At 43.1% G+C, this 25441-nt stretch overlaps 1 protein-coding gene across 2 annotated transcripts; it reads left to right on the top strand.

Moving 5' to 3' along the window:
* The first annotated feature begins 1721 nt into the window (after positions 1–1721).
* Positions 1722–20197, top strand: MC2R (melanocortin 2 receptor). 2 transcript variants are annotated; one of them, NM_001009442.1, is given in 2 exon segments: positions 1722–1774; positions 16474–17440. In NM_001009442.1, a coding segment is annotated over 1 exon segment (887 nt). In that variant the 5' UTR covers positions 1722–1774; positions 16474–16553.
* The last annotated feature ends 5244 nt before the right edge of the window (positions 20198–25441 follow it).

The raw sequence follows: 25441 nt of genomic DNA, 5'->3' as shown, positions 1-25441 counted from the left end.
ATTCTTGCTACAGAACCGCCTCCAGCTGTGTGATGAAAGTGAGAGAGGTAGACACGCTGAGTGCAAGTGGCACCGAAAAAGACATGTGAGCCCCTGGACCGGGCTGAGATGCAGGGGCAGTGCTGGGAGGCCAGCCCATCTGGCCGAGGGCACACATCTGACCCCTCTGCAAACCACCCTGCTCGGTCCCCATGGAGCAGATCAGGGAGGAAGGTGGAGGACTGGTGCGCTCCCAGCTCCTCTCGTGGAGTCACCCTCTTGGGGGGGGGTCACCCCGCCCTCTGCTCAGCCCTCAGACCTGGGGCTGCAGCAGGCGTGCCTGTCACATCCCATGCTTCCCCATGGTTTACTACACACGCTGTAAACGGTCCTTTCACTCAGCTCTTCTCACTCAGTCCATTTGACAGAGATTCCGTTTCAAGACCCTGAGTGTTTCCCTGTCTAAGGGAAGCTCCGGAATCTGGGACGGATGTGGGAATGCCGGAAGAGTTCAGGAGAGGAGCATGAGGGGCGGGAGAGTGGAGGGCTCCTTGCAGAAGAGAAGGTTGGGGAGACAGCCAGCAGGCCCCCAGCTTTCCCAACTAGCTCATGAGATCTTTCTGTGAAACTGCAGGTCTGAGGGTAGAGGACAGGTGTCTCTTCTTTCTTAGGTGATTTTGGACATGCTGCCCTGCTTTTACATACTGTTCAACTGTGTGGCTCTGGCAGGAAAGAGGCCCTCAGAACAGGCTCCCATGGGCCCCAGGGTCTGTCGTGGGGCCCACGACTGTCCACAAACATGCCTAGACTGGACTGGAGTGACCCTGGCACTGGCAGCACTCAGGAGAACATGCTTCGCCTCAGGGACAGAAGAGGAAAGGCAGTTTATAAAAATGTTTCCCAGCTGGGAAATCAAACTTGGTCCTCTGTCCTCAGTCTTCCCCAGACCACCCATGTGGGAACACTGTTCAGCTCGAAGCCAGAGCTGATATCTTCAGAAACGGCCACTAATTTGGACTCAGCCCCAAAGCCCCAGGTCCACCCAGACTTGGCCCCATCCACACTGCCTTTAAACACTCAGGTCCACAGCGCCTGGGAGCAACAGTAGTCCTTCCTTGGAGGCACTGGCAAACAGAAAGCCAACAACATTGTATCTAAAACTAAACAGTTTTGCTGAGAATAATGGGGCTCTGGACTGTGGCTTCTGTGAAGCTTAATGACAGAATTGGCAGCACATGAGGTTTTCTTCTTGTGGCGGCCCATGCTCCGCGGGCCTTGGGCACACAGCCCGGCTCACTGTTCGATCTTGTGAAACTCGGATGATGGGTTACTTCCCCTCTTCTTAATGAGATTAACGAGGTAAGTGCAAGATGTCTTGAATAGTTCAATGAAAATTTTAAAACAAATTCTTCCAAAACCATTTCCACAAAATCCAACCTTACTGAATTCCTTGGTTGAAAACTAACCCAAAACGATGTTAAAAATGAGCAAGGTCACAGTGCTGCCGTCTGCCATAAACCTTGTTGTGAACATTGGAAGCACCCTTATCCAGCTGAGCCCATGGAAACTGTGTCTTAATCTAACCGTTTCTTTCCATTTTTCCCAACTTCACATTACCAGAAGTATGCAGTGCCTTTCGAATGACATTTATCCAAGGTTATGATAACAAACAACTGTCCCTCCAGTGATACATTTGTTCCGCACCTCCCAGCCCAAGGCCCTGCTCTTGCTTTTCTTTCAAATCTCATTTAGTCTCAGTCATCTTGGCCAGAAAGTTCCTGCTTCAGAGCAGAAGGTAAGTACATTTTTTACTAATTTCTCAGGTTTTTGAGTGCTTTGGACTCATAAATAGAGCAGTTAGGGAAAAACCTTGAGAAAAGATTATATTCAGAATTCCTAGCAGTTCATCTTTCAAATTATGGTCTTTCATCCTCACGTGGAGTACATTATTTTCTAATTAAACTGTAACAAAATCTTCTATGTGTGTATCAAACTAAACCCAATTTCCCTCCTGATGAATTTATTCTAAAGTCATAGTTTTAAATCATCATCTAGCTCTGGTCAAGGACAATAGGCAGGTTTTCCTAATGGGGTTATGAGTGGGAAAAGTCATGCTTCTTTTACCCCTGGAGAGTCACCCTTTTACCTGATTAACTTTCTGTTTTCACTCTGGCACTAGTGCCTAAGCATCTCTGCCATCGACATTCACATGTGGAATTTTTGTGATCTGGGGCAATTAACACTCTGACTTTCTTATCTGTTAGTTCAATGGTCCTCTGCCTTCCTTGGCAAAAATATAGGGTGTAGGAGAAACGAGGGAGAAGGCAATGGCTCCCCACTCCAGTTCTCTTGCCTGGAAAATCCCATGGACGGAGGAGCCTGGTAGGCTGCAGTCCATGGTGTCGCTAAGAGTCGGGCACGACTGCGCGACTTCACTTTCCCTTTTCACTTTCATGCACTGGAGAAGGAAATGGCAACCCACTCCGGTATTCTTGCCTGGAGAATCCCAGGGATGGGGGAGCCTAGCGGGCTGCCATCTGTGGGGTAGCACAGAGCCGGACACAACTGAAGAGACTCAGCAGCAGCAGCAGCAGGATAAACGAGAGTAAAAGCACATTCCTGATCCCATTCTCCTCCAAAGCCCTAATCACTTGGAGAGCCATGCACCCACTGCAGACTTGAGACTCTTTGCTCAGTTGGTTCTGTCACGGGGGAAAAGCATTCTCCAGAAAGGGCGGCCCAGGCTTTTTATAAAAACAGCGAGTTGTCCTATTTTTATTTCCATAAACTGCCTTGAGATAATCCACTATTCATCCTCCTCCTAAACACACACACTTATGCACACACGTACATGCACACACATGTATACACACACATATTCCTGTACACACATACGCACACATGCAAAGCCAAGGGGGGGGGGGAACCGAAAGAGTGATGCGAAGTAACACTGAGAGCTGGGCTGTGAGCAGGATCAGGACGGGCAGAGGGCTGGTCAGGAGCCTCACCAGTTCACACACTGACCGGAAACGGCCGCTCACACCGAGGAGCCAGCCTGCGGCCACTAGCCCACTGTGGCTGGGACAGCAGGTCACACTCAGTCCTCAAGAAGAGCCCCCTTGGGGCTGTTCTCTGTGGGAACATAGAGAAAGGGGCCCCCAGCAGAGGGGGCAGGACACTCTTGGAGCACCCTGATTTTTTCAGTGTCCTGGGTTTTGGGGATTGGTGTGAGGGTTAGGGGTGTCCCCTTTCAGCACCATCGCCCTCTCACCACTCTGGGCAATCCCAGGCAGCTCAGTGTAAAGAAAAAGGCCAATCTACCTTCATCTTGCTAGTTTTCCAGGCATGTTTCCCACCTAAACACTTAAAGGCCACATTGTACAAACATGGGCAGGTCTGTGCTGGGGGTGGCGTCTGAGGCCAGGAAGTGAGGACAGGTGGTGGGAGCACAGGTAAGGCCGCTCAGGGACAGGGTTTCCAGGAGGCTCTGGCGGGTGGGGCCAGGTGGCCCTTGGGGCCCTGGGAGCTGAGAGATAAGGTGTGTAAAGGGTGTGCGTGTCACCTCAAGAAGTGTGGCTGATGTTAAAATGATACTAAAATTCAGAAGACAGTTTACACTCGTGGCTCCACATGCACTTGCCAATGTGCCAGCAATGCTGGAGCCCTGGAGCAAGATCTAGTGGCTCAAAGACCTTGAGCAAGGTTGTCTCTGAACTTCAGTTTTCTTATCTATGAAACGGGTCCTGGAGCAGGGAACAGGAGTAGAACTTGCCCTCATACTTAACTGAAGCACTGAAGGAGAACCTCTCTCACCCTGCATTCTCTCTGACCTTTACCGTAGAGACAATTGTAAGAGAAGCTGGGCGAAATCAAGCTGCTTTTAAAGTACAAATTTAAAGGAAGTGCTGATGTACTGGGGAGTTTGCTCTTTTATATGTTAGAATATTAATTCAAAATGATAATCACATGTTTTGAGCTCCACACAGTAGACAACAAATCCCTTGCAGCTTTAGGTAAAGCTGTAAGGCGACAGAAATCAAGACAAAAGAATAGACAAAGATCAGTTGAAGCAAATAGAGAGCCCACAAACAGACCCACACAAATGTAACCAACTTATTCCAACAAAAGTGTGGGGGCAATTCAAGGGAAAAGGATAGATCTTCCAACAGGCAGTGCTGGGAGAAATACTTGCAAAACACATATTGGAAATGACTATTTTTCCTCAGCAGTGAGAAATCAAAGAATTTTAAAATGAACAAAAGGTAAGAACAGATGTCTCACCAATGGAGATCTACATATGGTAAACAAACATAGAAAAGAATACTCATCACCATTTATCATTAGAGAAATGAAAACTAAAATGACAATGAGGTCACACACTTATTAAAATGGCTGAAATCCAAAATGCTGACACCACCAAAGGTGGTGAAGCTGTGGAGCATCTCATTCCTCACTGGTGGGAATGCAAAATGGTACAGCCACTTTGGAAGACACTGTGGTGGTTTGATACAAAACTAAACAGACTCTTTCCATATGATCCAACAATTGGGCTCCTTGGTATTTACCCAAATGAGTTGAAAACTCACGTTCATCCCAAATACCTGCACGTGGATATTTATAGCAGCTTCATTTATAATTGCCAAAATCTGGAAACAACCAAGAAGTCCTTGAACTATCTTTCAACTATCAAGCCTAAAAAAGACAGGGGTGAAACTTAAATGCATATTACTAAGTGGCATAGCCAGTCTGAAAAGGCCAGCTGCTGTATGATTCTGATTATATGATGTTCTAGGAAAAGGAAAACAAGACAGGAAATAGATAAGATGTTACCAGTAGTTTGGAGAGGAACTGAGGGCTGTGAATAGATGTAGTACAAGAGGATTTTTGTACCACAGAATAGTGAAACTATTCTGTAAGATACTATGATAGTGAATATACGACACCATGCATTTGTCAAAACCTATAGAAATTTATGGCATAAATTGTGAATCTTATGTTTTCAAAAAAATTTTTAAATCATTTTGGAGGTTAGACAGTCTCAGGATGCAGTCTAAGCAAAGAATCTGATTGTACCATCATAAATACATGAAAAAATCTCAATGCATAGGGTGAGGGGAAGGTGCTCATGTAAGTGACCTGGAAAATGAGCGAAAACGGTAAAATACAGACTATCTGCTCTCTAGATGACACAGTTCACCACAGGGATGTGGGCTATTGATCCTGAAAACCACTGCAAGTGTTTCTGTGGTACACCTGCAAGTGTGTACCTGGACCCAACAATTAAAAGATGCCCTGCACATGGCAGGAGCTGGTTCTTCCCTGTTGGAACAGGAGGTTACATATAAGTAAGGAGAGGAGGCCAGATGGAGCCACATGACCACAGATTGGAGCTGGAAACTTCAGGGTGAGCTCATGCTTATCTTCATATAGATATGGATAGAGAGAGAGGTATTTGCAGAGCTGTGTGCACATATAGGTAGTGTACACACACACGTCTGCTTGCTCTGTTAGTGCAAAGGGCTTAGGAGCAGCAGCATGCCAGAAACAACACACACTTTACCCCTCAGATCTTGGTTTTTAACACCATTCTCCAATAAAAGGAGTCAGTGATCCTCTCAGAACAATGGCTGATTTCATGACGATGGCACAAAATAACAAAAGTGAGCTAGGAACACTGTGCAGTGCAAAAGATAAATAATTGTTCAAAAGATCACAGTGGTGAGGGCATGTTCCAAGGACATGTGCCAACTGCAAGAAGTTGGGATGATATAAGCAACAATATAAGTAAAATAATACTAGATTATAACCTAAAATATAAAATAAATATCCATGTATCCATGGATGACCAGCCCATCTTGGGTGGCCCTGCGTGGCATGGCTCATAGCTTCACTGAGTTATACAAGGCTGTGATCCATGTGATCATTTTGGTTAGTTTTTCTGTGATTGTGATTTTTGGCTCTGGAGGCTGTGGGATGGTAGTTCTTGCTTCTTCGGTCTGCCCTCTGAAGGACGCGGATAAGAGGCTTGTGCAAGCTCCCTAATGGGAGGGACTGGCTGTGGAGGAAACTGGGTCTTGCTCTGGTGGGTAAATTTTTAATCCAATTGTCTGCTGATGGGTGGGGCTGGGCTGCTGCCCTATTAGTTGTTTGGCCTGTGGCAACCCAGTCCTGGAGTCTAAGAGCTCTACGGTAGGGCTACTGGTGACCTCCAGGAGGACTTCTGCCAACACACGCCTCCCAGGACTGCTGTTGCCAGTGCCCCTGTCCTCACAGCAGGCCACCGTGGGCACACATTCCACAGAAGATCCTCATACACTCACAGGCAGCCTGGCTCAGGGTCCACTGAGCTCACAGCTCCTTCCCCTTGGTTGTGGTGCACACAAAGTTTTGTGTCTGTCCTCCAAGAGTCTCTGTTTCCCCCAATCCTGTGGACATTCCATAATCAAATCCCACTGGCCTTCAGAGTCAGATTCCCTGGGGATTCCCAGTCCCTTTGCTGGATCTCCAGGTTGGGAAGTCTGATGTGGGGCCTCACATGGGAAAATGAGTGTGCTGTGTATGGGAACTCTCTATACTATCTTTGTAACTTTTCCATGAATATAAAATTGTTCTAAAATAAAAGGCTATTTTTTTTTTAAGAATGTCCAAGCTCCATCACCCAAATAAAATCTGAAACATTTTCCAGGGATTTTTCGATGCTTTTGCATCTGTGTGTGTGTGTGTGTGTGTGTGTGTGTGTGTGTGTGTGTGTGTGTGTATATGTGTATATATATATATATATACTCTGCACCACTGAACCATGATTTTAACCATAGAAGAGGGGTCTACTTTATGGGCCTGCAGAATTTATTTAACCCATTATTTATATGGTTATACTTGGTTTATAATTACTTATAAGGTCACCAGGTATTTACATGGTTTTTCAGTTTTCCACTGAAAAATTTGTATATACTGTGAGCATCATTGTATGTATATCTTTGTTCCTATCATTGACAATATGTTCAGAGCCACTGAGTCAGATTGGTCAGGTTGGCAGATCCTAAAGGCAGAGTAGCATAGTGGAACTCTATCAGTCACCTTCTATTGGGTTAGGGTGTGTGACTAGGATCCTTAGACTTTTTAGTGATAACACACTTTCTAATTAAGGGTCAGTACCTAGATTTTGAACAATTTATATTTATTGAAACAAATAAATCAGCTGTGATTATGATCTTTCACAACACCTTCATTTCTTTTTTTTATTAATTTATTTATTTTAATTGGAGGCTAATTACTTTAAAATGCTGTAGTGGTTTTTGCCATACATTGACATGAATCAGCCATGGGTTTACATATGTCCCCCATCCTGAACCCCCCTCCCACCTCCCTCCCCAAACACCTTCATTTCTATTTTTTTCATCTTTTCACTTGTCTCAAGTGTCATTAGTCAGTTAGGTTCTAATGTTAATAGAAAACTGTTTGCTTTAACCATTTCTTTTCCCCCTCCAACTTTCACCCCAACCCAATATCAGTATCTTCTACTGTATGAAAAGGAATACCAAGTACTCAAGTGAAAACGGACTGACCTGCTTCCAGGAAAAGCCTTTCTCAACTCACCTTTTGATTTGCACCAAATGGAAACCACAGGATCTGAAATTACAATGATAACAATGGGCTTACACTTTTTTTTGTCTTTTTCTATTTTTGTGTGTTTGTTTTGGGGGGAGGGGCTTACACTTTTTGATCAGGGTGTATTTCCTAAGTTTTACTCATTAGAATGATCAGTGCTTTTTATCCTGAATATCTCATAGAAGCCATGTCTTAAAATGAACTTCATATAACCAGTATGGGTTGCGCAACAAGTAATGGTAGAAACAGTCACATGTCTCAATATTCGGATTATATGTTCAAGCATAAACCTGCTATGTAGGGGGAAAAGGCCAGTGTCTTCCTCTGGGCTGTCTCCTACCCTGGATGTTCTGTAATCCCAGGGTTTACGGACTCCAGAACTGAGCCAGGAGTCTGGCATGCGTCCATCTAGTGCTGTCTGGACTCCTCACTGCCACCTGGTGCCGACATTGGGAACTGCTCCACTGTTCGCAGGGAAGCTGGCCCAGATGGGCATAGCTCCTGACACAACCAGGGCAGAGTCTGCCTCAAGGGACTGCCAGACCATGACCTGTGGTCCTCAGCACTTTTAACCCCATCACAGCCACCCCAGGGTACTAGCCACCTTGGAGTTCTAGGACAAAACTGGATTTGATGTTCACTCCTCTCTTCCAAGAGGACTGTCCACAGTCTCTTTCCCTTACCAAGAGCAGATATTCTCAAAGGTTAGGCAATTCTTCCTTCCTGACATTCAAATAAGAGGTCTGATTTCAACTCCTTTCTACTGACAAAGGCTACTCAATTTCGCCTTCTAAGAAAAAGCCTCTTCCTTTCTGTCCTGCACTAAAGGTCTCATTATTTCCTGCTTTTACTGCCCAGGAGAACTCTGGCCCTTCACATGCTCCTGCAGATAAAGTCATGTTCCTGGACTCCAGGGAAGCGGATCCCTTGCCCTTTCTAAGTGGAGAGCAAGGCTGCTCATTTTACAGGCACTACTTCAAATAAAAAGACACCAAGAAATTAATCTTTAGCAGAAATGCTCATTTTCCCACAAATTCTAACTGAAATTTTATCTGCCAATGAAAAAATAAAACCACTTACTCTTGTTCCTTACACGTTTTATATATCTCTCCCAAACATATCTTTCTAGAAATACAAACTGTTGATTATTCGATTGATGACATTCACATTCTAACACATCAAAAATAGTTCCTGGACATCTCAGTGAGTCACTAGAGTGGATCAGAGAGGAGGAGGGAGAATCTGCCAGCCCCCCAAGGGGTTACCTGCTGCTCAAGAGACAACACAAACACCAGAAGCTGACCTTTCACACGGGCAGAGGGTACCACACGCCAAATGCAAGAACAAAACACGCTTCAGGACACGAAAGCACAGCGGTCATATGGGTCAAGGGCATGGAGACACTCAAGATGTTTGGTCTTGACTTGGGGCTAAAACAAAAGCAGGATTTAGACAGAGTAGAGATTGGGGAATTCTAGCAGGAAAACAGTAGTAAAAATGTAGAAGGCAAAATGTGCTAAACTTCCTGGAGACAATAAGAAACCTGGGCTGGCTGGAATGCGGATTCTACATAGAACACTGGGGAATATGGCAAGAAAACATTAGCCTGGAACAGAGTATAGATAGCCTGAAATGTCAAGTGACGTAGTAATGGGATTTTATCCTGTAGACAATGAGAACTCCTTGATGGAGCCCACACTGCGTGATGGCTCTGGGTTGGGGTATTTGCACATAATGTCATGTATGACCCAAACCTAATGCAAGAACTCTGAACTAAGTCGTCTTGTTCCCCTGTGCATGTGTTGGAACTGAACAGGATAAGGTTTAAGGACATCTATATCTTTGATGCTTTTTCTTGACTTTGATGATTATTTCTCTTAGACTAAAACAAAATTAACTTTCACAAAATGTTTATATTTTTAGGATAAACCAGATATAGGACTCTACAGTAGAACCAAGGAGGTCACTTGTCTCTAATTAAAATCAAACCTTAGTCTGATCTTAATATATCATTTCTCCCCCCCTGCCACCCACCCACACACGCACAGACCACTATTTCTCAGATTTCCCTTCCAAGAATATTAGAAATTTTCAAAGAACATTAGAAATTGTTTTAAAGAGAAAGATAGATGAGCAAAAACACAAAGATATATCATCACTGAAACCCTGAACTCCTCCAGAGGTCAAGCACCTGGTCACAATCAGATTTAACACTTTCTAGGCAATCCTTCTAAGTGAGCATCCTCAACTGTACTCTTATGAATATATCCAGCTCTCTCACCAGAAAAGTGTACCACTTCTGTGGAATATAGTTAAACAAGGCAGCAGACTTAAATATCCTACAGGCTCAGCCTTTCCACTTCAGTGACTGTGTCTTTTAATCTTTATTTGCATTGTATTATATAATTTGAGAAAAAAATAAATACTCATTTAGTTGTGCATATAAAACTCAAAATATCCTACTTTGTTAGTAATTTAATTGAGTTTTCCCTGGCCAGTGAGACAGCATGTTTATTATCAAACTCCAAAGTAAATAAAAATGGTAAGGACAGCCAAGTGACAGTTGAGACTAGGTGATATTGCTACCTCAAAGGGGAAAGAGGAAGCAAAAGCTATGATAAATAATACAAAGACCATTTTTACCAATTGATGGGGAAAACAAAAAAAAACCCTCAGTGAAAACATTCTCGGCAGCACACCTAACAAGCTTAGGTGTCTCCAAGGCCCTTCTGCCTCAGCAACTCAGTTCTGCTGCTCCCTGTAAATATTGATCAGGCTCCAGAGTTCAGTTCAGTTCAGTTCAGTTCATGTCCGACTCTTTACAACCCCATGGACTGCAGCACACCAGGCTTCCCTTTCCATCACCAACTCCCAGAGCTTGCTCAATCTCATGTCCATTGTGTCAGTGATGCCATCCAACCATCTCATCCTCTGTCATCCCCTTCTCCTCCTGCCTTCAATCTTTCCCAGCATCAGGGTCTTTTCTAATGAGTCAGCTCTTCACAACAGGTGGCCAAAGTATTAGAGCTTCAGCTTCAGCATCAGTCCTTCCATTGATTATTCAGGACTGATTTCCTTTTAGGATTGACTGGTTGGATCTCCTTGCAGTCCAAGGGATTCTCAACAGTCTTCTTCAATACCACAGTTCAAAAGTGTCAATTCTTTGGTACTCAGCTTTCTTTATAGTCCAATTCTCACATCCATACGTGACTACTGGAAAAACCATAGCTTTGACTAGACAGACCTTTGTTGGCAAAATAATGTCACTCAGACGGTAAAGCATCTGTCTACAATGAGAGAGACCTGGGTTCGATCCCTGGGTTGGGAAGATTCCCTGGAGAAGGAAATGGCAACCCACTCCAGTACTTCTTGCCTTGAAAATCCCATGGACGGAAGAGCTTGGTGCAGGCAACTATCCATGGGGTTGCAAAGAGTCGGGCACGACTGAGCGACTTCACTTTCACTTCACTAGGTTGGTCATAGCTTTTCTTCCAAGGAGCAGGCCACTTGCCTTTTAATTTCATAGCTGCAGTCACCATCTGCAGTGATTTTGGAGCCAAGAAAATAAAGTCTCACAATTTCCATTGTTTCCTCATATATTTGCCATGAAGTGGTGAGACCAGATGCCATGATCTTCATTTTTTGAGTGTTGAATTTTAAGCCAGCTTTTGCACTCTCCTCTTTCACTTTCATCAACAGGGTCTTTGGTTAATCTCCACTTTCTGCCATAAGAGTAGTGTCATCTGTATATCTCAGGCTATTGCTATATCTCCCTGCAATCTTGATCCCAGCTTGTGCTACATCCAACCCAGCATTTCGCATGATGTACTCTGCAAAAAGTTAAATAAGCAAGGTGACAATATACAGCCTTGATGTACTCCTTTCCCAAAGTGGAACCTGTCTGTTGCTCTAGAGCCAGCAATTTCAAATCGAAAGTTCTCTGTGCTTCAGGTGATTCTACAAGAAGCAATGGCACAGTGGGAGAGAAATCTTCTCTGATTTTAGTATCAATCTCAGCACTCTTCAGACTCCTCACCACGCCACACACCACAGCCCAACATGCATCCTTCAAGCCATCTGTCAATCATACAAATACATTAATTCCAGAAGGTTGCAAATAAGAAAGCAGGCAAAGCCTTCACAAACCAGTCCACAGCAATTAACAGTCCTTGTGTCTTAAAAGCACCAGCTCAGGGCCTGTGGTGGATGTGGGTATACAGGGGGAGACACCGGGAAGAGGAATCCCAGCCACACAGACTGCACAGTTCCATCACTTACAAAGTCCCTCACAAGAAGCAGATCTTTTCAATTTGTTCACTTGTTCAATTTTATAAGAAGTCCTTCAAAGTGCTCTGCCCTATTCAAGTCAAACTTCTGAGACTGAAGGTATGAACAGGCAGGCACTCAGCTCCTCAAGGGGACTGGGGAACTGCCATGGCAGATAGCTGATTGGTTACACATACTCCTCCTGACTGCCACACGGACTTCTGCCAGGAGCTGCCAGTGCTCAGCAGAGCTGGGTGCAGGCCAAAGGGAAGGTTGCTGAGCCTTCCCCTGGGGAGACGGAAGCTCCCAGACCAACCTGCCTCCTCCGCCCTGCCCCATTCCCACACCACACCCTCATTTTGGCTACTTGTAATTTATGTAAATCCTAGCCTACATGTTGGTTTTTAAGATTTTGCTGTTGTTTCCAATTTTTCATCTCTTCTTTTTTTACTGGGTCATCTTTAGCTTGTCTTACTACTCAGTTTTTCTACTCTTTTTCTTCTTATTGAATTTAAGACCAAGAAATAGAAATACAAATTAGGACAATTTGTACCCAAGAAGAATGGACTGTTTTGAACTGTGGTGTTGGAGAAGACTCTTGAGAGTCCCTTGGACTGCAAGGAGATCCAACCAGTCCATCCTAAAGGAGATCAGTCCTGGGTTTTCATTGGAAGGACTGATGTTGAAGCTGAAACTCCAATACTTTGGCCACCTGATGCAAAGAACTGACTCACTGGAAAAGACCCTGATGCTGGGAAAAATTGAAGGCAGGAGAAGGGGACGACAGAGGATGAGATGGTTGGGTGTCATCACCAACTCAATGGACATGAGTTTGAGCAAGCTCTGGGAGCTGGTGATGGACAGGGAGGCCTGGCGTGTTGCAGTCCATAGGGTCACAATGAGTCAGACAGGACTGAGCGACTGAACTGAACTGTACCCAAGGAGGAAATGGTGGGTGTCTCTCTCAGCCACATTATCAAGGGAAGGGAGGTCTGGTGTGTTTGCGGGCACCGGGACATAAGTAGGAAGCTAAAACCAGAAGGCCCAAGCGTCCTGAGAGCACAGGAACGGTAGGGAGCCTGGCCAAGCTGAGATCAGAGTCACACAGAGGGAGGCAACAGCACATGTGTAAGTATGTAGGCCAAAACCTACCAGCTGTTCCATTGGCGATAAGCCTCCTTCATTAAGGAGGCTACGTGGGGCAGCGCACCGCTGGTGAGGATGTAAACTGGTACAACCCTCCAGGAAGGCAGTTTGACATTATCTTTGCATATACTGATGTATATACACTTTCACATGCATATACACTTTCACTCAACATTTCCTTTTCTGTGAACTTATCCACTTCATTAGGCACATGAAATCTTACATGATTATTCATTACAGCATTCTTTATACAGCAAAATGTTTGAAACAACCCACGTGACTATCAATACACAGATGAAATAACTCAGGACATATCCACCCAATGGAATACCTTGTAGTAGCTTTTTTGAAAATGGAAAAATGAGGAGCAGAAAGAATGAGAAAGTGATCCATCTGCTTTGTGCAAAGTGTCCAAGATGAAATAAGGTACAAAACACTAGGTATAATACACCGACCACTGAACACACAGGGCAGGGGGTATCCTGCTGGCCAGAAATGGGCTGACTGGTGCCCAGTGTTACTGAGATCAAGCTCACTCTGCTTGCCACACCATAGACCAATGCATTTGAAAGACGAGGGGTTGAGGTAAGGGAGAGATTTAATCGGAGAGCTGGCAGACTGAGAAGGTGGCAGGCTAGTACCTCAAAATAAGCATCTTACTGGGGTCTGGATGTCAGGTTCTTTTATACATCAGAAGCAGTGAGGAACTAAAGTCAACAGGCAGAATAGAGAAGGAGATGCCATGGGGAAGTAAAGTGAAAGGGTCTTCAGTCTGGCAAAACATCTCCAAGGGAATAGCCAGTCTTTGGAAAGGATGTGTTAATCTCTTCTTTTCACAGGTGGGCAGGGACAAACTATCTCTCCACAAAATGAACAAAGGCACTTTAGTTTACAGTCCAGCAGAGGGGCAGGGTCCTCCAGGCCTGAGTATGATTATAATAAAAGCAATGAAAAGCAAGTCAAAGAAAGAGTTTCCAACATGGAGCCAGAATTGGCTTTCTCCCTGCAACCCAGTGCTCCGAGTCTGGGTCCCCAGCATCTTTCCTCCCAGCTGCCCCCAGTCCATGACGGGGCTCAGTCTACTTCTGCAGGAGCTAGGACCCCTCTCATTGGCCGCTGACTCAAGGACTTTCCACTGACCAGCTCAAAACTTTCCAGAGCTGTGCTGTGGTGAGAGACTTTGCCTACCCAGTGCCCCTTGCTTCCTCTTCTTTGCCCCAGGAGTCGGACCTGCCTCACAGCCTGATGACTGCCTTGCTGCTCTTGCTGTCTCTCCCTTTCACCCTAACTAACAACTGGGAGAAGATGTACACACTCCTAGTGTTTTTTGGGCATAAAGAAACTCCAGAAGAAGACTGGCTACTACTTTGAGGAGTAGTAATGGGGCACACAAGATGAAGGGATGGGAGGGAGGCTCTTTACTATTTCCGTGTATCTACACATACACACAAATACACATATATAAATATATATGACAGTAATACCTATTCAAAAATGAAATCAAAATGTTACATGCATCTAGTGAAAACAGGGAGAGAGGGCTTCACTGAGCTGGGATGCAGGCAGGAGCCCTGTGGCACTGTGGCATTGTGATTTATAAGAAGACACATATGCGGTCTGCCTCCTCTTGTCTGGCACAGAGTTCACAAGATCTCTGGAACTCTCTAAGTGGGGAGAACAACCAAGTTGTCTCTTGTTATGTTAATGAGGTGACTTTTGGAAAGCCACTGCTAAAATCTCAAGAGGAGGGGGCCATTTGGGAACACAGACCTCAGTTCCTCTCTGGCTCTTTCGAAAGACTGGATTCTAAAACTCCATCAACTGGAAAAGCCATATGGTACAAACTACTCATTCACTCAACAGAAAAATAAGCCCTTACCCTCCTCCCTAGCCATTCTCCCCAGAAGCCATACTACAACCCCAAAGCACAGAGAGTACAATGCGGGCTGCTGACTCTCCAGGACGCCTGCAGCCCTTTTACTCAAGGCCTCGTGCCATCTGCCGCCCTCCTCAACTAAAGGAGGGGATTGTGGGGCCACACTGTCCTCTGAACTTCTTTAATATAGTCTTCTAGAGAGAGTTGGGAAAACAACTTGGTCAGTTATATCTGACTTGGTCAGATACACAGGTTTTTAACTTATTTTATTTTCATTTCTACTAAAGCCGATAAAATTTCTTTATCAGATGAATACTTACAGAAACACTAAGATAAATGATTTAATTTAGCAGATATTCATCTTTGGAGCCAAAGAGACCTTGATTTAAATCCTAACTCTCAGTATCTTGGCCTTTCCACCCCAATTCCTTAGATGCAAATTAGAGGCAACAGGACTACCTTGTATTGTTGACAAGAGGATTAAAATGAGATGCCACGCATTGCACATGGCATAGTACTGGTTGGCACATAACAGGAATTTCACAAATAAAAAAGCCTTCTCCTTTCTCTCAGAGAACTGCAAAAATATGAAAATTAGACCTTTACATTTTCTGGCCAAAGACAATAATCAGTATTAAAAATCCTCATTTTATAGTTGCCCATGTTCCCTTTTCTTTTGCAAACAGCATCTGCCAGTTACCCCATGTAACTATTGTTACAGCCACAATCATTTGCTACACTGTTGGTGGGAATTGGGGGTTCCTTAAAAAACTAAAAATAGAGTTGCTATATGATCCAGCAGTCTCACTCCTGGGCATATATCTGGAAAAGATGAAGACTCTCATTTAAAAAGAAATATGCACCCTAATCCTCATAGCAGAACTATCTACAACAGCTAAGACATGGAAGCAACCTAAGTGTCCATCGACAGATGAATGGGTACAAAAGATGTGTTACACACACACACACACACACACACACACATATACAGAAAGAATATTATGCAGCCATTAAAAAGAATGAAATAATGTCATTTGCAGCAACATGGATGGACATAGAGACTGTCATACTAAGTGAACTAAGTTAGAAAGAGAAAGAAATATATCACTTCTATGTGGAATCTAGAAAAAAAAAAATGAAACAAGTGAACTTATTTACAAAATGGAAACAGGCTCAGAGACATAGAAAACAAACTTATAGTGACCAAAGAGGAAAGAAAGGAAAGGATAAAAGGAGTTTGGGATTAACAGCTATATGTTACTATTCATAAAATAAACAATAAAGATCTACTGTATAGCACAGGGAACCATATTCAAGAATCTGAAAAAAAATACATGTATACACACACATGCATAACTGAATCATTTTGCTGTACATCTGAAACTGGCACATTTTAAATCGACTATACTTCAATTTTAAAAATATATATTTAGGAAGGATTTTTTAAAAGATGAGGGTACGATAAATTATTTTATTTAAATATTCCACCATTGTATTTTGCAGAGGCCACAGAGCTTCCTCAAAGGTATCATGGCTTGTTTTTATTTTGTGATCTATTTTGTAACTAATATTCCTACATATGCTTTTTCTTACCTCAGATCTTCAGCAAGAACTACAAATTAATCAAGTTTCCTGTCAAGTTCCGGTAACATTTCTGTCTTAACTGCACACAGGAAAGATGAGACACATTCTCAATCTGTATGAAAACATCAACAGTACAGCAAGAAATAACTCGGACTGTCCTGCTGTGATTTTGCCAGAAGAGATATTTTTCACAGTATCCATTGTCGGAGTTTTGGAGAACCTGATGGTCCTTCTGGCTGTGGCCAAGAATAAGAGTCTTCAGTCGCCCATGTACTTTTTCATCTGCAGCTTGGCTATTTCCGATATGCTGGGCAGCCTGTACAAGATTTTGGAAAATGTTCTGATCATGTTCAGAAACATGGGTTACCTCGAGCCTCGAGGCAGTTTTGAAAGCACAGCAGATGACGTGGTGGACTCCCTGTTCATCCTCTCCCTCCTTGGCTCCATCTGCAGCCTGTCTGTGATCGCCGCTGACCGCTACATCACAATCTTCCACGCTCTGCAGTACCACCGCATCGTGACCCCGCACCGCGCCCTCGTCGTCCTGACGGTCCTCTGGGCAGGCTGCACAGGCAGTGGCATCACCATTGTGACCTTCTCCCATCACGTCCCCACGGTGATCGCCTTCACAGCGTTGTTCCCCCTGATGCTGGCCTTCATCCTGTGCCTCTACGTGCACATGTTCCTACTGGCCCGCTCCCACGCCAGGAGGACCTCCTCCCTTCCCAAAGCCAACATGAGAGGGGCCATCACACTGACTGTCCTGCTCGGGGTCTTCATTTTCTGCTGGGCACCCTTTGTCCTTCATGTCCTCTTGATGACATTCTGCCCGGCTGACCCCTACTGTGCCTGCTACATGTCCCTCTTCCAGGTGAATGGTGTGTTGATCATGTGTAATGCCGTCATCGACCCCTTCATATATGCCTTTCGGAGCCCAGAGCTCAGGGTGGCATTCAAAAAGATGGTTATCTGCAATTGGTACCAGTAGAATGATTGGTCCCTGATTTTACGAGCTACAGGGATATACTGTCGGGGACAGAGTAGCGTGACAGACCAACAACACCAGGACTCCAACTGTCCTCCCCTTCCCTAGAGCACATGAGGATAATTCCACTAACTCTTGTTGTAATGGCTCAATTCCATGTGAACAGCCTTGCTATAGGGTACAACTTCTATAGCTTAGAGAGGCAAAATAATTACCGAAAAGGCCAGAGTACAAAGCACATACAGCAACACACATGTGAGAACTCTGAGCTAAGGAACAGTTTGTTCTTCTATAGATAACTAGCTAGCCTATCACGGGGTGGCCTCTCCTAAGTGCTAGGACAAGCACTCAGGGTATGGACTACAGGGTTTTTGTAAGCCAAAGGTGCCAATAAGTTCCTGCGGCTGCACTGCCACACAGAGCCCCTGCCTGCCACCTGCTCTCCTTTCTGCCCACCTGCTTTGCTGTGCACCATCTCCAGTCTTTCTACAAGCAGGCAGGATGCATCTTCTAGTCAAATAACCAGCTTTGAGTTTCCAATAATAAAGGAAGCTTCTCCATTAGTCTTCTTGGCTAACTCAGCATCCCAGTGGCCTTAAAGTATTTCCCTGGTTAAAACTCTTTATGCTTTAGAAGCATACATTTCAAAGGAGAAAATAAATATTTAACCCATTTGGTCCCTATGTAGGAATAAATAAAGGCCAGAGGAAAACTGTGGGAAAATGAAGAAGGTATACCCAACCCTTGTGAATCTGTCCAGCATGTGTGTGCTCAGTCACTCAGTCGTTTCCAGCTCTTTGAGACCCCATGGACTGCAGCCCGCCAGGCTCCTCTGTCTGTGGGATTTCCCAGGCAAGAATACTGGAAGGGGTTGCCATTTCCTCCTCCAGGGGATCTTCCCAACCCAGGGATAGAACCTGCATTTCTTGTGTCTCCTGTATTGGCAGGCAGATTCTTTAGCACTGCACCACATAAGAAGCCATACCTGTCCAAACATAGAAGTAAACGAAAAAAGTCGACATGTCCCAAAATGCATTTTAAGTAGAGAATGTGTGTGTTCACCAGGTTTTTGGACTATGAGGGAAACCAAGACCAAAACAACATTTCAAGACAGAGCTGTTACTGAGACTCAAGCCAGAGACTGGTGAAAAACATTTAACCTCATTCCCCAGATGAATCTAAGGCAGACAATTCCCCAGATGAATTCTTTAGCATCACTGAAGAATTTCCTCCTACTAGAGCCACAGGAAAGATGCCAGATACTGACAAGTGGAATCCCTGGCAGGATAAAAGAAACACAAATTGTAGGTTTGTCTGTTTTTAAAGACAAAGCTTAAAGAAGAAGCAAATTCTGACCCTAAATCTTTGCTGAGTCACAGATTAATTTACAGGGATGATCAACGGAAGAGACAAAGAGGCCAGATCTGCAGGTACACAGAGCTGAGCGGCTCAGGAGCCAGCAAGAGGGACGGTGTCTTGGGAAGAGGCACTTCTTGGCCCCCAGAGTTTCCCTGAGCTGCTGAGAGGAGAAGTCAGCCACAAATAGGACTGCTGGTCGGGTGATGGGTAGAGTATTCGGTGTAGGGAGGGCAGATGCTTAAGAAGCAGAAGGGAAACAGAGTTAAAGGGGAGGCTGCTGGGGTAGGTATCCAAAAGGTCAATAATTCACTTGAAGGCGAAACCCAGTGTCTTCCACACCTCCATCCTCCAGAAATGCTTCTTTGGTCCTTCCCCCTCACCAAATAAATGACAATACCCCTTTTTCCTCTTATTTCTCTTGAGAGAACATCCAGAACAAAAGAAGCAAAGACTGAGGAATTCCTTATACTTTTCTTCACTTTAACAGATAAGCTTTAAAAATTTCACCAATATGCTTACTTTTTGAAAATTAACTTTTATCAAATTAAAAATTTCCTTTTCCTGCCTACTTTCCTAACAGTATTTTTATTGTTGATCAATGTTGGATTTTATTTAATGCTTTTTCAGATGATCATTTTTTCCTCCTTTATTAATGTGGTATATCAGATTAATAAATTTTTAATAATTGGGCTATCTTTGTATTATAGCAACCATGGACATATTTACAAAGCTAAAATATGTTGTTTTAGAAAAGATTTATTTTGATTTATATTTTTATATGAAATTACCGTAAAGGTATAATTTAATTTATATTTCGTGAATGACCTTTAGTGAATTTTATGAGAAATGAGAACAGTACCAAAAAATAAAAACTCAAGGCATATGCTTTCCAGGGAATTCCCTGTCAGTCCAGGGGTTAGGACTCGGTACTTTTACTGCTGGGGCCCAGGTTCAACCCCTGGTCTGGGAATTAAGATCATGCAAGCTGCATGGTGCAACAACAACAACAACAGGTATGTGCATCCCATAAATATTCTTTTTAAAATAAAGGAAAAGAAATTCTACGTGGGCTATTTAGTTGGCTACTCCTCTATGTATATTTAGTGATTTTTAAAACCTATTTTGTGCAGATCCATATTGCTACATGCAACAGTTTGTAGCTAGCAATTCTCACAATCAGGGTGACAATATCGCACTGACATTACAACATGATCATTAAAGAAACAGCAAACAACGGTTATTTATTTTACTGACATGTATATTTAAGATCTATTATTTGCAAAGTATTGCTGAGAAACTAATCCAGTTATTCCTCTTTGCAAATCTACATGTATGCTTCTTTATCCATATAAGTACAGTTTGTACTATAATTAAAAGTTCTGATAGTATGTTAAGAGACTCTAAATACATGTATATTCTCATTCAGTAAAAGTACATCTTTAAAAAAAAAAAAAGTATATCTTTCTTGTCATGCACTAAAAGTACATCTTTCTTCACATCCCCTAATGTCTCAGGTCAGACTTTGACCAAGTTCCCCAGAACTCTGAAAATAAGGAGGGCAGAGAGCAGGAGGACCTACAGAAATTAAGTAGACTCCAGAACAGTGTCTCTTGCTTCCATTGGGATATTAATAAATGTACCTAATTTAATTCCTTAAGAAAGTTTTATATTAGTAGAAGCTATACGATATCTGAGGTAACAAATCCCATGAGCTTTAAATCTGTTAAAAGTCTTCATTTTATCTGTCCCTATTTAATCCTTTACTGTTTGCTGCAGGTTTTAGCAGTCTGGAATTTGTTGGATAAGACTATGATGTCATAGTCTTATCCAGGATGTCTTGTAGCACTTGCTGAAGAGTGCTAAAACTCCTCTTGGGCTCCCTTCCTCCTGCCTTTTTGATGATATCCAACCCAGGAGTGCTGGGATCACTGAAAATTGTCCCAATACTAACAAAGCTAAAACACTGATCAAATAAGTTCATAGAATATGTCTAGAAGTGGCAAGAATTTCCTTTTACAGATAGAAAACCACTGTTAGGAGAGGTGACAGTGATTGAAAATCCACATCACTGAGTCCTAATCCCAGCTCCATATGTACTATTTATATAACCTTGAACAAGATACTTAAATTCAGTAAGGTTTCATCATTCCACCAGTTATATAGGGACCACAGTACTACCTGTCACAGAGAATTCTGTGAGAAATAAAAAATACAAGTTTAGTACTATGCTTGCAGCATGCTAAATGCTTGATAAAAGTTAGTGTCTACTGTCATTGTCATTGCTATTATTATTATTATCATGGGCCTTGGTAAAGAATCTGCCTGAAATGCAAGAGACACAAATTCGATCCCTGGGTCAGAAAGATCCCCTGGAGGAGGAAATGGCAATCCACTCCAGTATTCTTGCCAGGGAAAACCCCATGGACAGAGGAACCTGAAGAGTCAGACACGACTAAGTGACTGAACACACACACATTGTTGTTATTACTCCAGTGTCAGACAAATGGGCAGAGCCTTGTGACCACAGTGTAGAAATGCTGCTGCTTAACTTAGTGCTTGGGCTTCCCAGGTAGCTCAGCTGGTAAAGAATCCACCTGCGATGAAGAAGATCCTGGTTCGATTCCTGGGTTGGGAAGTTCTCCTGGCAAAGGGATAGGCTACCCACTCCAGTATTCTTGGGCTTCCCTGGTGGCTCAGACGGTAAAGCATCCACCCACAATGCAGAGACCTGGGCTCGATCCCTAGGTTGGGAAGATCCCCTGGAGGAGGGCATGGCAACCCACTCCAGTATTCTTTCCTGGAAAATCCCATGGACAGAGGAGCCTGGTGGGCTACAGTCCATGGGGTCACAAAGAGTCAGACACAACTGAGTGAGTAAGCACAGCACAACTTAATGCTTCCTCTTCTGATTCTCTCACTATAAAGGGCCTGCCCACATCCCCTGTTCTCTTAATCTCTAATTCCAAATACTTAAATATACTCTTAATCAAGAAGACCATCTCTAAACTCATAACAATTAGCAAGAATTTAGGTCTAAAAATCATGCTTTCAGCATCCACATAACCATAGCAAAGGAAAATGTCTAGTTCTAGGAATCCTGAGTGCTTTCCTGATAACTATTTGCATCCTTCTAAGTATTTCCATGACACATTGTCACTACAGCTCTATATTTACAGATTACTTTGTACAGCTTTCACTAGCTGCTACTCCTAAAAATTGTCCTAGCAGGAACATTGATTAGTGCTTAAAAGTTCAGTTTCTGGAGTCAGAAAGAGTTGGATTCATGCCTAGGGAAAATACTGAAGGTCTTCAAAGCCCTTTCTCTCATCTATAAACTGGGCTATGACTCCACCTCTGTAAGGGTACACCAAGCCTATAGAGTGATCTAGTGAGGACTTGATGAAATACGGCATTTAAAGCACTTACCATACACGATAACACATTAGTTGATGAGTAGACAGTTAAATGACAGCATGCTATTTTTTGTTATTATTTCTAACATTCAGATAATTAAATAGGAATCTGAGAGTTTAAGCTACTAATTTTTAATCTTAGGTCATGACCAAATTTATTGCAGAGATAAATATTTCTATCTCTGCAATAAATAAATTTAAAATATTTATTGTTATTTTTATTAAGTTTATTTATTTATAAAAATAAAAATATTTCAAACATCCTAAGACATGTTTAAAATAAAGCCTTGACTTCCACAGGTATGCTGGAGCAGGCTCCTAGAAACCAACCCTTTAGCAGTACAAATTCTGGACACAATTTTAAATACTCAGGGCTCTAAAAAGTGAACAAAAGCAGGGAAGTTTTAGAGAAGAGCTACATCTTGAAGGAAGGGACAGACATAGGTGAGTTTCTATTTGTTTAGTTTTGAGCTGAAAGGTGACAGCCTCAGTGCAGTGCAAGGTGATTAAAATTCTCTAATAAAGTCCACCATCTTTCTTGCCTGAGGTACAAGGCCACCAAAGCTGCCAGAAAATGAAGGAGGTGTCTTGGAGAGGATAAGCCAGAAAAAAGGAGGTCATAATCTTGTGGACAAACATTGCCCAAGTTTCTGGCTGACTCCTGAACCAAGCATGTAGACGGCAGACTCAACACAGCTTGCATTAAGGTTTAAAGAACTAAATTGGCATTTGAACTCTCAGCATTATAGGTGATAAAGGGTTTGCAAGTCAATTGCATACTACATAAAACCATCAAAATTCCTAGAGGCATATAAAAAAATCAGAGTTTCTACAACATAATACTTACAATTTCTAGAATCGAATTGAAAATTAATCAATATATAAACTAGGAAAGTTTATCCTCACTCAAGGAAAAATTCAACCAACAGAAGCAAACCCTGATGACTCAGATGTTGGCAATATCAACAAAAACATAACTGCTACTGAAACAATGTTCAATGGGGTAAGGGAAAATACATGCACAATGAATGAACGAAAAGGTAGAAAACATCATTAGAGAAATAGCAATTTTAAAAATAAAAATGAAGTTTCAGAAATGAAACATACAAAATCTAAAATGAAATATTCACTGGATGGGCTCAGTAGTAGAGTGGAGATAACAGCAGAAGAGTTTATAAACGTGAAACTATGTCAGGACTTCCCTGGTGGTCCGGCAGTTAAGAATCCACTTGCAGGTGACATGGGTTTGATCCCTGATCCGGGAAGATTCCACATGCCTTGGGGCAACTAAACCCACGTGCCGCAACTACTGAGCCTACGTTCTAGAGTCTGTGAGTCACCACCTCTGAGTCCACACGCTGCAACTGCTGAAGCCCGCGTGCTCACTCTAGAGCCTTGCTCCGAAACAAGAGAAGCCACCGCAGTAAGCAGCCCACGCACCACAAATATGATCGCGTACCCCAGCTCGTACAGCAAACACTGAAAGCACATGCACAGCAACAAAGACCCAGCACAGTCATAAATAAATTACTTCAGGAAAAAACAACTGTGTCAGTAGAAACCATCCAATTTAGAAAGGGAAAGAAAAAAAATATGTTTGTAAAACCATGAATAGAGCTTTAGGAACCTGTTATACAACATCCAAAGGTCTAGAATAGGTAATTCAAATACCACAAGAAGAGGAAAGAGAACTGGGCAGACCAAAAAAAAAAAACAAAACAACAAAAAAAAAACTGAATAATAGCCAAAAACTTTTCAAAGCTGGGGAAAGGCATCAATTTAAATGTCCAAGAGGCTCAGCACACCCAAACAAGAAATATTAAGAAAACCATATCTAGCTGCACGCTAGTCACATTGTTGAAAAGTAAAGATGAAGAGACAACTCTTCAAAGGAGACAGAGTAAAGAACACATTACACAGACAGGAACAATGAGTCAAATAACAACACACTCACCATCAGAAACAGTGAAAGCAGGAAGACAGCCGCACAACGTCCTATAAGTGCCGAAAGAAAAACCTGCCAGTGCAGAAGTGCATATCCAGTAAAAACATTCTTTAAGAATGAAGCGGACTTCCCTCGTGGTACAGCGGATAAGAATTGGCCTGCCAGACTTGTGCACACAGTGGGGGAAGGAGAGGGTGGGACCAATTGAGGGAGCAGCGTAAGACATATACGTCACCATATGCAAAGTTAGATGGCCAGCAGAAATTTACTGTGTGATGCGGGGAGCTCAACCCAGTGTCCTGTGACAACCTAGAGCTGGGATGGGGGATGGGAGGGAGGTTCAAGAGGAAGGGAGCATATATATACCTATGGCGGATTTGTGCTGATGAATAGCAAAAACCAACACAACATTGTAAAGCAATTATCCTCCAATTAAAGCTCAAAAATTAACAAAAAAAAGAATCTATCTGTCAATGCAGGGGACATGGGTCCAGGTATTGGTCCAGGAAGATGCTAAGGAGCAACTAAACCCACACTTCACAATAAGAGAAGCCACTGCAATGAGAAGCCCGCGCACCACATCCAAGAGTGGCTCCCCATCACCGCAACCAGAGAAATTCTGCACGCAGCACCAAAGATCCAGCACAGCCAAAAATAAAACAAAAATAAATAATTTCTTTTAAAAACGAAGGAAATACACAGACATTTTCAAGTAAAGCAAACTTTAGAGAATTTTTCAACAACAGAAATGCACTATAAGAATTGCCAAAAGAAATTCTTCAGAGTACAGGGAAATTATATCAGAGGGAGTGCATTGCTTCAAGAAGGAACAAAGAACATTCACAATTGTAAATGTGTGCTGCTGCTGCTGCTGCTGCTGCTGCTGCTGCTGCTAAGTCGCTTCAGTGGTGTCCGACTCTGTGTGACCCCGTAGACGGCAGCCCACCAGGCTCCCCCGTCCCTGGGATTCTCCAGGCAAGAACACTGGAATGGGTTGCCATTTCCTTCTCCAGTGCATGAAGGTGAAAAGAGAAAGTGAAGTCACTCAGTCATGTCTGACTCTTCGCAACCCCATGGACTGCAGCCTACCAGGCTCCTCCGTCCATGGGATTTTCCAGGCATGAGTACTGGAGTGGGTGCCATTGCCTTCTCCATAAATGTGTGAATAAATATAAATAACAACTTTCTCTTAGTTTACTTAATATATACATGACTGTTTAGAGGAAAACTTATATAACATTTTCTTGCCAGACTTATATATGAATAGAATACATAGTTTA

This window comes from Ovis aries, chromosome 23, assembly GCF_016772045.2.
Source record: "Ovis aries strain OAR_USU_Benz2616 breed Rambouillet chromosome 23, ARS-UI_Ramb_v3.0, whole genome shotgun sequence".
In the NCBI taxonomy this organism is placed as follows: domain Eukaryota; kingdom Metazoa; phylum Chordata; class Mammalia; order Artiodactyla; family Bovidae; genus Ovis; species Ovis aries.
This window is presented reverse-complemented; position numbering and strand designations above follow the sequence as displayed.

Excerpts from the sequence above, each read along its gene's own strand:
- MC2R (XM_060405189.1), top strand. The coding sequence starts at position 16,554 with ATGAGACACATTCTCAATCTGTATGAAAACATCAACAGTACAGCAAGA.